At 46.0% G+C, this 13,435-nt stretch overlaps 1 protein-coding gene across 1 annotated transcript; it reads left to right on the top strand.

The window, feature by feature from the left end:
• The first annotated feature begins 230 nt into the window (after positions 1–230).
• Positions 231–12,384, top strand: LOC121443229 (RNA-binding protein 24). Its single transcript, XM_041644904.1, has 4 exons — positions 231–1,149; positions 2,216–2,339; positions 3,771–3,825; positions 10,299–12,384. The coding sequence occupies exons 1-4, from the start codon at positions 982–984 to the stop codon at positions 10,660–10,662; spliced, it is 711 nt and encodes a 236-aa protein (XP_041500838.1). The 5' UTR covers positions 231–981; the 3' UTR covers positions 10,663–12,384.
• The last annotated feature ends 1,051 nt before the right edge of the window (positions 12,385–13,435 follow it).

Raw genomic sequence — 13,435 nt, 5'->3', positions numbered from 1 at the left:
GCCCCAAGCCCCGAGGGACTCTCAAATCGGTCGTGCCACCGAGGCCTAGCGCGAAGAGCTCTCGTGTTCGGCTTTGGAGAGCCAAGCAGCTCCCCTTCCAGGCCTGTTCTGACTGTTCTGTATCCCTGCCCGAGTCGCCAGGGGTCTTTGCGACTTTGACCAGTAGGAGCAGGCAACAGCAGAGCCAGACCGCCTCCAGCCGTTTCCAACTCTACCCCAGCAACAGCGCCGGAGCCCCAGCCAGGCGACCCAGCGCCGCGCCGTGCGCCCGGAGAGAAGCAGCTGTTCCCAACAGCTGGGGGGCGGCGGCGCCGGGCCCAGGTGCTGTCCCGGCCAATCGCAGGCGTCCGGCCCGCCCCCTCCCCAGCCGGGCGTCGACCCCCGGGCCGCTGGGGAAGGGAGCCGAGGGGTGAAGAGCTGTCCTCCGTCCGCACTGGTCTGGCAGCTCCCTGGCAGGAGGGACTGTCCCCTGTCCCAGCCGGGCCCAGCGCCGCGCCCCCAGCTGCCACCTCCGTGCCCCGGATCGCGGTGGCCTCTGAGCCTCTCCCGCTTCCACTCCAGCTACTCGTTTTTTGTTTTTTTGTTGTTTTTGTTTTTTGGTTTTTTTTTTTTTTTTGAGAAACGTCTACCTCTTCTGGACTCGGAGACCACCACCCTCTCTTTGCGTTTAATTTTTTTTAACTTCCACGAGGGGTGAGTGCAAAAAGCTCGCGCAGTCCACGGCCGCGGAGCTGGTCACCCGGGACGATCGGGAGGATTTGGACAGTGACCGGACGCGGAGACGGGATCAGAGTACCCGGACGAGTGTCCGGGGCCCCGGGCCACTCGGGAAGTCGCGCGCCCAGCGCCCACGCCGCGCCCTCGCCCCCGCGCGCGCCCTCGGCCCCCGGCGGCCGCCGCGCGCCGCGGGAGACGCGGAGCCCCAGGACCAGGCGCAGCCGCAGCCGCAGCCGGAGCCCGAGCCGCGGGGCGGGCGCGAAGATGCACACGACCCAGAAGGACACGACGTACACTAAGATCTTTGTGGGAGGGCTGCCCTACCACACCACCGACGCCAGCCTGCGCAAGTACTTCGAGGTCTTCGGAGACATCGAGGAGGCCGTGGTCATCACCGACCGGCAGACCGGCAAGTCCCGGGGCTACGGATTTGTAAGTTACACGAAAAAAGGACTTGGGGTGGGTAAGGGGCAACTAAGAGAGGTCCTGGCGGGAAGATTGAAGACAGGCCAGAAAGGATCCAGTTGCCCCAGGCCCCCGGGGATCATGGCTGGGGTGAGGGGCAATGTGGGACCTCCCGGACGCCTCCTCCACTTGGAGCTGAGCTGAAACTTTAAGCGTGACGGGGCTTGGGGAGCGAGGCCCTGTGCCTGCCTCGCGGTGTACTTAGAGGACCTCAGACGCTGCTCTTTCAAGTGGCAGTAGAGCTCGGGAATGAGAGCCAGGTCTGGGCTGTAGAGAGCTGGGAGGGAGATCTGAGCCCCGCACTGTGGCATTACGGGTTTGGAAGCTGTTTGTTAAGTGCTCTGTTGCTTTGTTTAAAAAAAAAATTGTGTGTGTGTGTGTGTGTGTGTGTGTGTGTGTGTGTGTGTATTGTGTTGAAGCCGGGGTAGGGAAGAGACCCTGAGGATCTCTCTGAACCTGCCGTTTCCTCTCTTGTCACACCCCTACCTTTTAAATTGCAAAGGTAGATTCTGGGGGAAAAAGAAAAGGCTGACCCTCTGGCTGTTTGCCTAACTGAAACTGTGCATTAAGCTTCCTGGAGATTTAAAGAGGCAAATTCAGCCGCTCAAAGAGCTGGGAGCCTGGAGCGAGCTGGGCAATCGCTAGTGTCGCTGAGGAGTGTTTGCCTGTTGGGAGCAACCGGCTGATTTGAGGGTGGACTTTGTTTAAAACCCGTAGTGCCTCTGGGGCCGGGGTGGAGACCTAAAGGGTACCCTGGCAAGGGGGTAAATCCACAGGCATTTCAATCGTGGCTTCCAAATCTCTGTTAGGCCCTACACTAGCACCTTTAGGACTTTCTTGGTGGAGGCAGAGGGCTTCTTCCTTCCTCTTTTCTTCTTTCTGCTTATTTTTTTTAAACGGGGGATGAAGAGTTAATGTCCCAATCCCCCACCAAATAAGAAAGAAAAGGAAAGAAAGCAAGCTCAGTGACTTCGACATTTTCCTTCAGGGGTTAACTGAGGGCTTTGTGTGTATGTCTGTCTATGTTGCTAAGGTCACCATGGCTGACCGGGCTGCTGCCGAAAGGGCCTGCAAGGATCCCAACCCCATCATTGACGGTAGGAAGGCCAACGTGAATCTGGCATACTTGGGAGCAAAACCAAGAATCATGCAGCCAGGTAAGCAACGTCTTCTCTTTCCCCCCTCCCTACTTCCCACCCATTGGAGGGGAATGATCCCCATTGTCATCCCCAGCCCAGAAAACACTGGCTTCCTGAAAAACTATAGTTGTGTTTGGTAAAACTTGATCCTAGTGGCTGGTTATTCCACCAAGGCATTAAAGATACATGAGTGTTCTAAGTATGCCGCTGGGTTTTTGAAACGTAGCTATGTGCAAAAATAGAACTTAGGTTCTGAAGAGCTTACACCCAGAAGTTACTTCATGCATTTCCTATATGATGAACACATTTTTTTGTCTTCTTTTGTAGCTAAGAAGGTAAGCTGTGTGGGCCCTGTCACCACCAGCCAGTGAGCTTCCTTTCTCAGAGTGGTCTGGGACAGCCACACAGTGCTCAGAGCAGGCATGGCTGCGAGGGCACATACTTTCACATACAGAATACTAGCAATCAAACATTTACATGCAGCAAGTTTCACCTTCACAGGTTACAGATTGTTTTTTAACTGATGCTTAGCTGGAGATGCGGAATAATTTAGGAAAATCCCCATAACGGCTAGCTGCCAACGGGATGTAGTATTTTTGTCTATGTGAGAATACGGCCCGCCGTTTTACTTGCTGCTGTCCTTTACCTTCATTGGCGATAACTCAGTTGACAACAGAGCAAACACCTTCGGTTCCTTGGGCAAGCAACTTCGTTGACTAAGTCATGTGCTTTTTCTCTAAGCCTTTCCTACAGAAGTTTAAAAAGAGGTTGACACTTCCGTTCACAGGCTGGGTTGTCAGAAAGGGAATAGACGGAGAAATACCCACGAACATTCAAAGCTGTGCCTTTCTGAAACATCTTTTGTGCGTGTACTGATCTTAAAAGAATGAATAATGGGGAAATTTGTTTTTGTGAAAATTTTAATATTGTAAATGCCTAATGTAATGCAAACGTAAACTGTAACTTTATGTTTTATGCATATGTAAATTTAATACTTTATGCATTCCAGAATGTTCTAAATTGTAAGACCTTTTTCTCCGACCCCAGTCTCCCTCCCCCCCCCACCCCACCCCTGCTTATGGGTGGCAGCTCTAGAAATATTTGTGAATTTAACTTCACTGTTGTTCTTGGGTCTCCCTCATGAGTAGTTTTCTCTGGTCTAAAATTTTTTTAAATCTTTTTTTATGGCTGCTAACTAAACTTTGCTATTATTTTTTAAAGTTTTCCAATCTTAGTCTATCCAAATATTTATTTAGGATGAATGATAACATTTATAAAACATATGTTCTTTTCATGTATAAAGAACATGTCCATGCATAATCCAAAGTATCATAGAGTGATTCTTTCTAAATGAGAATTTGTGGTTGCAGTTTCCATCTGGGGATAGTAAGTCCCTAATCGTGTACAAATGGAAAATTTGTGGGTTTTTTTTTTTATTATTATTGCTAGGTTTCGCCTTTGGTGTCCAACAGCTTCACCCAGCCCTTATACAGAGACCTTTCGGGTAAGTCGATCCATCAAACCCTCCGAAGTTTCTACGTGGTCACCGTTTGTTTCCCTGTCTCTTTGTTATGAGCTGACAAGGTCGACGTGTCACAGAATGTTCCGGGTTGTGCATATTTATATATGCTTATGTATTTTTTAATGTTGATGCTATAAATATTTTTAGATGAGTCAAGTTATCTGACCAAGTATGCAGTCTCCAAACCAGCCAAATGTTGGGCTTATGATTAGCCCAACAAACAAAACAAAAATACCAGGTATGACTTGTGCACAAGACATGTGTCCCACACCATTCCTGCTGTTCAGCTTGACTCAATGTGATTTATCTCTTTCTAACCTGACAGGGCTCGTATACAGTTAAGCTAACTGATGAGAAGGATGCCATGATAAGAGGTGGACTAGTTCTCTTTGGAGTTAAACTCTGTAACCAGTAGACTCAGACACACAAGCTCAGATGGTGATTAACCATGCATGGATGTTGGTGGTGTTGTTTTTATTTTTTCACTCTAGTCCATAGCCCTCCGTGTGCTTTATTTTATTTATTACAGTAATGAAGTGGTGTTGATAGCTAAACTGTGTGCTTTGACTTAATTGAACAGAGCTGTAGCGAGTGTTTTCTTTTCCTTGGGGAAGGGGCTCTTTGCCGTTTGTTTTTGGTGGTGGTGGTGGTGAGCAGTGTTGACTTTTGACTTTGCCATGGGAAGCAAAGGGCCTTTTATTCCCCCTCCTGCTTTTAAGCTATTAGCCTGTGACTTCGATTTAACAGTTTTGTAGTGAGTGCTAAATGGTGTGACTTCTCTCTGTAAGAATACAGATTCACTGCTTGCATGTTGTAAGTCTCTGTTTTCTGGGGCTTTCTTTTGCAATGTATGTCCCCTTCCAGGTCTTCTGATAAAGGTCCAGCGGCTCTATTCGGGTTTCATTAACACTCACCAATTTGGGCTCTCCCCCTGAATTTTGTTTGGTTTTTGTTTTGAGTAGCACAATACTAACTCCTCCTTTTCAGACCTAACAGGTGAACCACCTGCTCATCTTTGTGTTGTCCCTGGGTTGCTCTTACCAGCTCCTGAGGTCCCCAGTTCCCTTGTATAAAACATGACACAGGGGAAGGCCACCCATCAGTTTTATCCTGCTCATGAAAGTCCCTCTATCTTCCACCTGATCAATATTCTTGTAACTCTAATTCTATTTTGAATATCCATGTGGTTTGAAGAATTTTATTATTATCCAGCTTAGGACCTAAGCATCTCCATGCGTCACCTAGAAGGCCAGAATCTGTCTTCACAGATAGATACCTACCATAAGCATTTCCCAATAGAAGCTAAACCAAAACCAAGTAGAAAGTCGATTTGGAAGAAGCAGGTTATATTTTGATGGACACTTTTTTATTACCTTCTTGTTACCTTAATCTATTAGTAACTCATTTTTAGAGACATCTACAACTTTTTTTTTTTTAAAAAAAAAAGCTATAATTAAGTGTAGCTATGTATCAAAGCTCCTCACAAGCCAACTTGGATATGGACAACAGTAATGAGTTGCAGCATGTATTCCCCCTTCTCTCTCTCTCTCTCTCTCTCTCTCTCTCTCCCCCCCCCCCCTTCTCTCCCGTCTCCTCCCCTCCCTTCTCCCTCTGCTGATATTTCATTGGTGTGGACTATCAGTCAATGTGGGACTATGGAAGAAAACATACATCTGAGGGTGTAATGGTGAGCTCAGTCCTGGCCTCCGCGGAATCCTTGTGAAAGAGTGGAAAACCAAATCAATTAACAGCTGTTCTTATGTGTCCATCACTTCAGAAGTAGAAGTTGTGTGTTCACTTGTGAGGAACAAGGAGATGGCAAAGCAGACAAGAATTATTTATTAAAGTTTGAGAGGAATTCAGAATCTCAAGAAAACCCATGAATTGGGAGACGTGGACAAGCTTGCAAGGAACGGGTGTAGACCTGGGTGTGTCTATACGGAGTGATGGGATAGATTCGCAGGGAGGCTCAGCAGAGAGGCTCAGTGTGTAGAGAAGCTACAGCGTACTTGAGAGCCAGCTGGGTATATCTGACCCGGCTTTGGTAGTTCTTCTAGCTCCTTGAAAAAGAAAGTAATTCAAAGAAGGGAACTGCCAGGGTGATAGGTATTCTGTGGACATCTTAAAAAATGTGTTTTGATAGTGCTTAGTTTTTCATCGCTTCTGATATTAACTATCTTTATGGGTAATGGTGATTGTTACAGTGTGCATAAATTATTTGAACTTGAGATTCAAGTCGAACTTGAGATTAGAAGCAAATGGCATTCCAGGTAGACCAAATAAGGTTTCTCTTTCTTCTTTGAGTGATTCTCAGCTCTGCCCTGATACCAAATCTGTAAGCAGCAAATCACACCTGGTCATCCTAAACGCCATTAGAATGCCGTGTTCTTATCTTAGGCCTGCAAGCTTGAGAATTCTTAAATTTTGACTTGTTTAAAAGGCTAGTGAAAAGACTATTAGTTTTCTGTGGTCCTTAAATGGCCCCTGGGTTACCTCAGGTCTCTAAAGACAAAACCATTGACTGAAAGAACTTCTGGAGTAGCACAGAGGGCAGACATGGAGGAACATGTGGCCTTGATGAACATCGGCCTCTAAATGGTCTCTGTTTGAGAGAGATGTTTTCTCATCACAGCTTTGGAAAGGAGAAACCGCAGGTTTGGAAGTAGAGATTTAAGGAGTAGTTTACACCAAGCTAACCGAAGGGAAGCATTCACTGGGCACCGCTCAGTGTGTACACCGTGCATAGAACTGATAAGAGATTAGCATCAATTATGCCATTCGATTCTTATAATAAGCATTTAAAAAAGACACTGTTAAGGTTCTTTCTTGGGTACAAACAGAGCAAGTGCAGACAGGTTGATTAACTCCCTCCAGCCCCCATCACAGAACCAATGAGGGTGTTAGAGTATGACTCCAAGTTCAGTCACGGTCTGCCTCACCCTGGAAGCTGTGTCCACTGACGTTAAGCGACAGCCACAAAAGACATAATGTCATTTCTTCATCATCTAGTAATAAAATAATCCATCCTGGAAAGGGCCTCAGACAGAAGAAGAGAAGAAGAGATCCAAGGGTCTCAGGAAGTCTTCATGAAGAAGATGAGCTAGGTCTTGGAAGGAGGGTGAAGATAAGGAACGATTTTATTAAGCAACTACTATTCTAATCACTGGAGGCCCCTCTCGCAGAGCTTTTTTCCTGTACAGCAACTCTGGGCTGGAAGAATGTCAATCTCTTTCACATAGGAACCATGTGAGATATAGAGAGAACTTGGCCTTCCAAAGGTTCTTGTGCACTCAGGGCTAGAGCTAGGGTGGATGGATGAGGTAGAGACCAGGGGAGGGTTGGCATCCTGGGTCATGGATAGATGGCATGTGCTAACATGGGATCTGATGATCTATGGAATGTCCAGGAAATAGTACGATGCCCTGCTGACCTGGGTCCAAAGAAAGTACAAAGAGATACTAAAAAGGTGTTTCCGAAGCAGATGCGTAAGAGGCCCAAGATGATATCTAAGAGATAGTTTGATGTGGTGTTAGGATTACTGACTCCTATGAGTGAATGATTGAAATGAAGACTTGGTCACCAGTCTGCATGATGGACTGGAAGAGCTAACTGGTATACTGTCACCTTGAAAGTCTATCACAGAGACTAGCCTGCTTTGGTGGCATCTGCCTGGAATCCCACAACTCTGGAGGTGGAGGCAGGGTGATCATAACTTTGAAGTCAGTCTGCTACATAGAGAGACTTTGTCTTTAAACCAGAAGGAAGGAAGGAAATCACAAAGAGAAGTCAGAGGGACCTGAAGAGATGGAGATAAAAGGAAAATACAGTCATTTTTCTTTAATCACCTAAGGTGTCTGGTTGGCTCTTGGGTTTGTAGCTGCTTGGTGTGAGCATTCTATAGTGAACTAAAGGACTAGTGGTTGGTAGAATTCTAGAAGGAGAGGTGTTCTCAGTTTGCCTTACAGAGTTCCTTAGACTACTAAAAGAACCCCCAACACACCGGGTGCTTCAGTGTTCTGCCACCCTCTCCATGGACTGAGACACAAGTCTCTCTGGATTCTCTGGACTCCCCTTCTCCATCATCTTTTAAAGGCCCCAGGTCTTCATTTGCCTTTCAGATGTCTTCCTCGCCCTTGCCAGCCTTCATGGAATTCATCTGATCTTACAGAAAAATTATTTAAGTTCTCTTCGGGCAGCTTTGTCCAGTTAGAGGTCGTCATTAACATAAGTGCAGAGACAGTAACTCTCAAAGCAATCCTTTCTCTGTTTTAACACATTCTTCCTACACAAACGCTTTATCTTGCCTTTCTGTTTTGTTTTTTGGTAGAATAAACTTTCTTTGGGCTACTCTGTTATTTGAAGATACAAACCTATCAACCACTGTGCTGTCCTCAGAACATTCAGAGAACACCAAGGGTTAATGTCTCCCTATCAGTGAGGTTCCGACTAGCTGGCCTTTGCAGCTGATAGATGTTTTACTTTGGCCTTATAAAGACATTTTATCCGCTGGAAACCCTTGTCGCATGACAGGATCAAAAATAGCCCGCTGCAGCCTCTGCTGTCCGTCACCACATGCAAACTGGCAGGAGAGGAGGTTCGCTTAGCTGTGTCTGCACATTGTGGACATATCAGCTCTGGGGACAGTGTTTTATACATAGCCACACCTGTCACCAAGGGTGAGCCCGTCACCTGATCTGCCACAGAGGTCTGAATGTGTGCCTGACCGCGCCTGGTTTCTGATATGCAATTAAGAACATCTCCAAGTGTCCTCAGAAACGCTTGGTGACAGGGTTTCTGCTGGCACTGGGAAAGAGCTACAATTCTAGTAAAATGGAGTGTATTTTTATCTCGGGGAGACAGAGTTCACCACCCTCTCTGATAAATTCATCTTTTCCGTGGATGTTCTTAACGAGGGCTTCCAGTAGAATTCTGAAGAGACAAAGAAAAAACAAAAAACTGCTTTTGAAAAGCCTGACCGTGATGATGTTTTGTGTCGAGTTCTTTAGAATTCGAAGACAGTTATTTGTGCTTGTGCTACTAATAAGTTGGTTTTGTTGACAGCCAGATAGCATGCCTGTGTTCTATTTTTAGAAAGATAGGGAGCTGTGAGGGAGATTCGTTTAAAGAAAGACAAAATGAGCCAGATATCCGAGGTAGCACTTTATAAATGGGCGGTAACAAGTGGCAAGAACGGCAGCCACAATGCACAGATCTCATAAACAAACCTCTCGTGATTCATTTTTCTAAACAAGACTTAAGTGAGGTCCTCAGGTCTGTCCTGTGTGTGAGCTGCAAATGCAGCGTTTAAAATGATCCTTGATTTTTGTTCCATGTTCTTGGCTGTTTTCAGGGTGACCCATAACCACAAGACTGAACTGTACAAAATGCTAGCCAGCTGGGCAGATTGAAGGCAGATAGACTAAGAGATCAATTTCTTCTGACTTGGAGGCTAATATAAGAGCTAGTGGACGTGCAGAGTAAGCGTCACCTTGCAATGTATATCTCCTAAGTCTCTATTAAGCTTCAGAGACATTTGGTTGTGTTTTCCTGTCCCTAACTTTTCCACCAACCTCATCACCCCCAATCCCTTTCTGTCTGTCTTGCATAGAGACAAGCAAGCTGGCTGAGCCTCAGTTGCCTGATAGTCGAACAGGTTTGATTGACTGTTCTGTCTTTATGGAAAAAAAAAATTAAAGTAAAAGAGAGAGCAAAAGCGTGCTGCACACCTCTTGGGGAATCACCGCTGGGACTGTTAGTAGCATTTCGGTAGCTTCCCACAACAGCCTCTGTGAGCCGAGTGAGCTGCACTACTGTCGTTTGAGGGGTGTTGACTGCTGTGTTACCACACTTGTGAACTTTTACACTCCTGGTTTGGGGTTTTTTGTTTTATTTTGTCGCCTGCTTCTTTTGTAATTATGATTTTTAATCAGGGTGACTGAGGTTGCCGAGAGATTAATGTGTGCTGAGTCTGCCTAGCGATTTCAAATAGGGTTGCCATGATAGAGACCGCTCGGAGTCCATTCTCCCGCTTACAGCCAGGCCACTACTCCCCCAGAACTGTAATATCAGACAACCTTCTGAATCCTGTATTCACAGCGCGGAGTTTTCTATTTGGTGGCCATATCTTGTTTATACGAACTCGACAAATCCTCATAAAGCCCCTGTTAAGTCTCTCTTCCATACACAGCCTTGGTGTGTCATGATCCATTTTACAAACCTGGCATACATGATACTGCATGATTCGAAGTCCTAAGTGAAAATTCTAACAGGGAGAATGCCATTCTGTTTTTCCTGATGAATTCTTTCGAGGGTGCATCAAACGGACCTCTAAAAAGCAGATATTATGGCAACCCTATGTTGATAGCAACCACTAAATTTGAGTTTGTCTCCATCTCTGAGCAAAGAGTTCCACTAGAGATGACTGTTGTCTGACTTTGTTTCTCGTTTCTTAACAGGATCCCCGCCCACTACGTCTACCCGCAGGCTTTTGTGCAGCCTGGAGTGGTTATTCCCCACGTCCAGCCCACAGCAGCTGCGGCTTCCACCACGCCGTACATTGATTACACTGGAGCTGCCTACGCACAATACTCAGCGGCGGCGGCAGCAGCCGCTGCAGCCGCTGCCTATGACCAGTACCCCTATGCAGCATCTCCAGCTGCTGCAGGTTACGTGACCACTGGGGGCTACAGCTACGCTGTCCAGCAGCCAATCACTGCTGCGGCACCTGGGACGGCTGCAGCTGCAGCCGCAGCTGCTGCAGCTGCAGCGGCCTTTGGCCAGTACCAGCCTCAACAGCTGCAGACAGACCGAATGCAGTAGGACCAGCCGTCTGATCAAAAGTCAAAGGGTTTCTCTTTTCCCTCCCAATTTCCCAGTTTTTAGTAGTGAATGAGAGGGTTAATGTTGACTTTAATAGCTTTAAAGGGAGAAGGCAAAGCTATCGGGAAACAGCGGAGGCATTACTTTTTTTCACACTCTGGGTAGTGCTGGGGATGAAGAGGGGAGGATGGGGGTGGGGGGATAGAAGCAGTTTTGGAAGTCAATCCCAAAGAGCCTGAGTTACACAGATAGCCGCTAGGACACGATGGCAGGGGTATCAAACGGGACTTAACTTTTGTATGGGGATTTTTATTTTTTGCTCTTTTTATAGTATCAGGGAAGCAAACTGCCTTTTCCAAGTTAGAAAATGCTTTGTGAATCTAGTTGAACCAGGGAAAATGGAGTGAGCAATATGTAGCTTGGATTCTGTGTAATAGTAGATTTTTAAAAACAAACACAAACAGATGGCAAAAGCGCTGGTTGTCCTTCCTCGCAGTCGCCACAGCGGCCTGCAGAACTAAATGGGCATCGAACAATCAACTGAAGAGTGTGGCAGTAGGTACAGGGGCAGGCAGGTACCAAAGCTGTTTTCTCATCTGTCCTGTGGACTTGTGGGATTGTGGAGCGACTGATACTGTACCCGCCCACCGCTCAGACAATCAATGGCACACACAGTTCGGGAAAGAGTCCATCCCTTGTCCTTGCTGGAGGAGCTTGTCACATTCTAATCCCTCTCCCCAACCTGTTTCACTTGGGGAAACTTTCATCTGCTGGTCGGGCTTCCGCCACCACTTTTCTATTTATTGTACGGACCGGGGATCGTGGGTAAAGGCAGGGGAAGTCAGCGGATGCTCAACCCTTCAGGACCGCCTGGAGGGCCTTTATTTTCTTCCCCTGTTTTAAATAATTTTACACTTTTTAGTATCTATTTCAGAGTCCTATTTAAAACTATTTATTAGTGACTGCAGTACCTAAGACAGCAAGGTTCTTGACATTACAGGTCTTTGATGGTTGATGATCATGTACTTTATAATGTGCCTTAATAATAATCCTATTTAAGATATTTATTTTTAAGTTTTACTATGCTGCACTCTAAAGGAAGGAACTTTAGACGTGACACTGTAAAATTATGTATTCATCTCATGGCATAAGTTATTTAGTAGGTCTAGATGTAGCATATTAAATATTAACCTATTCAACTAAAGATGTTGGCTTGGATTTATTTAAATTCCTATGTGCACTGTTCAAGAGGGTACTCCTACCTGAACGCATCTGAGTTTATTTTAGTCTTGAGATTTTTTTGCTGTTAAGCAGGCTATGTTGCTGGTTCTGTGCTTCCTTCTCTTGGTTGTTTTGCCGCTGAGGATCTCCTCAATCGGGAACTCGTGACTTCCCCACTTTCCTTGTGTAGTGCGTGTAGTTTATTAAAATACGGCTTTATATTTTCCTTCTGAAAGTGCGATATTTGCAATTTTTACTCTTAAACGAAATTGAAATACTATTTTACACTGTATTGGACTTTTATACTTGAAGAACTTCATACAAGGGACAACAGGTTAGCGTTTTTATGGACCTCCTCCATTGTCACTGGATTTAAGTATTCCCATGCCAGACAGTGGTACGCAATGGAGACGTGGCTCTCCTGTACAAATTATTTATTTGTTGTGTATATCGCTTTATAACATTTCAGATCTTCTAATCTATTCACTTGTATTAAATATAATTTTTAAAAACTGCTGTTGCCGTTGGTTATTTCTAGTTCTGCAGGAGAAAGGAGTGGGTCTCTGTAGGATGAGCTTTCTCATTTTGAGAAAGGCCGACTGTGAACTCTTGATGCAACCCAGGATAACCTTTAGCTTTTGATACTGCCCTCACGAGCGCTGGCAGTGCAGGTGTGCCCTGCCACTCCTAGGACTTCTCAAATTTAGGACAAGCACTCTACCAACTGAGCTACATCCTCAGCCCCCAGCTTCCAATCCCCCGGCCCCCTCCTTCTGAAATAGTTTGATTAACTATGCCTAATGAAAAACTTCCTGTGAACATTAAAATCTCTTGGTGGGGGTCCTATTTTTCAACCTTTAAATCAAATTTTACTAAATATCTGCCTTATGTGTATCAATAGACTAAACTAAACCCTAAAGGACCATTTGTGTCACTGAAACTGACAATAGCTGGGAAGGAAAAAGGGGTGTCACCAATCCAGACCTGGATCAGGATAGTGCTGGATTCAGATGAACTAAGGGCTGGAGCTAGCCTTGAAATTTCCTAGACAAGCCAACAGATCCAAAGGCCCTTGCTTTTTTGTTTAAGGTACTAAAATTGAACCCGGGGCTTCACATGGCCTAGGCAAGTGTCCTACCACTGAGCTTTATTCCCATGCCCTTTTGTGACTTCTGACAGACTCTCATGTATACTGGGCTGACCTCGAACTCACTATGGAACAGAAGATGACCTTGAACTTCTGATCTTCTGTCTTCAACTCCTAAGTGTTGGAATTGCAGGTGTGCACCACCACAGTTAATCTATGCGGTCCTGGGGTTTGAATCCAACCGAGGTCCATCCCCAGTCCCAGCTTTCAATTTTCCAGACACAGTCCCACCAAATGGCTCTGGCTAGCTTTGAACTCACTCTCTAGAGTAACTTTAACTTGAGATCTGCCCACCTTAGCCTCCCTATAGGCCTGTACCACCAGGTCCCAAATTACTTCTAGTAACCCCGTTTTCAGTGATATTTTCAGACTTCTTCTCTAGCGGATTGAAACAAAATGCCAGCC

This window comes from Microtus oregoni, unplaced genomic scaffold (genome assembly GCF_018167655.1).
Source record: "Microtus oregoni isolate MIOR12 unplaced genomic scaffold, Mior012 000103F_ref0000194, whole genome shotgun sequence".
In the NCBI taxonomy this organism is placed as follows: Eukaryota; Metazoa; Chordata; class Mammalia; order Rodentia; family Cricetidae; genus Microtus; species Microtus oregoni.
The sequence above is the reverse complement of the archived record's forward strand: the minus strand, read 5'-3'. Positions and strand labels throughout refer to the sequence as shown.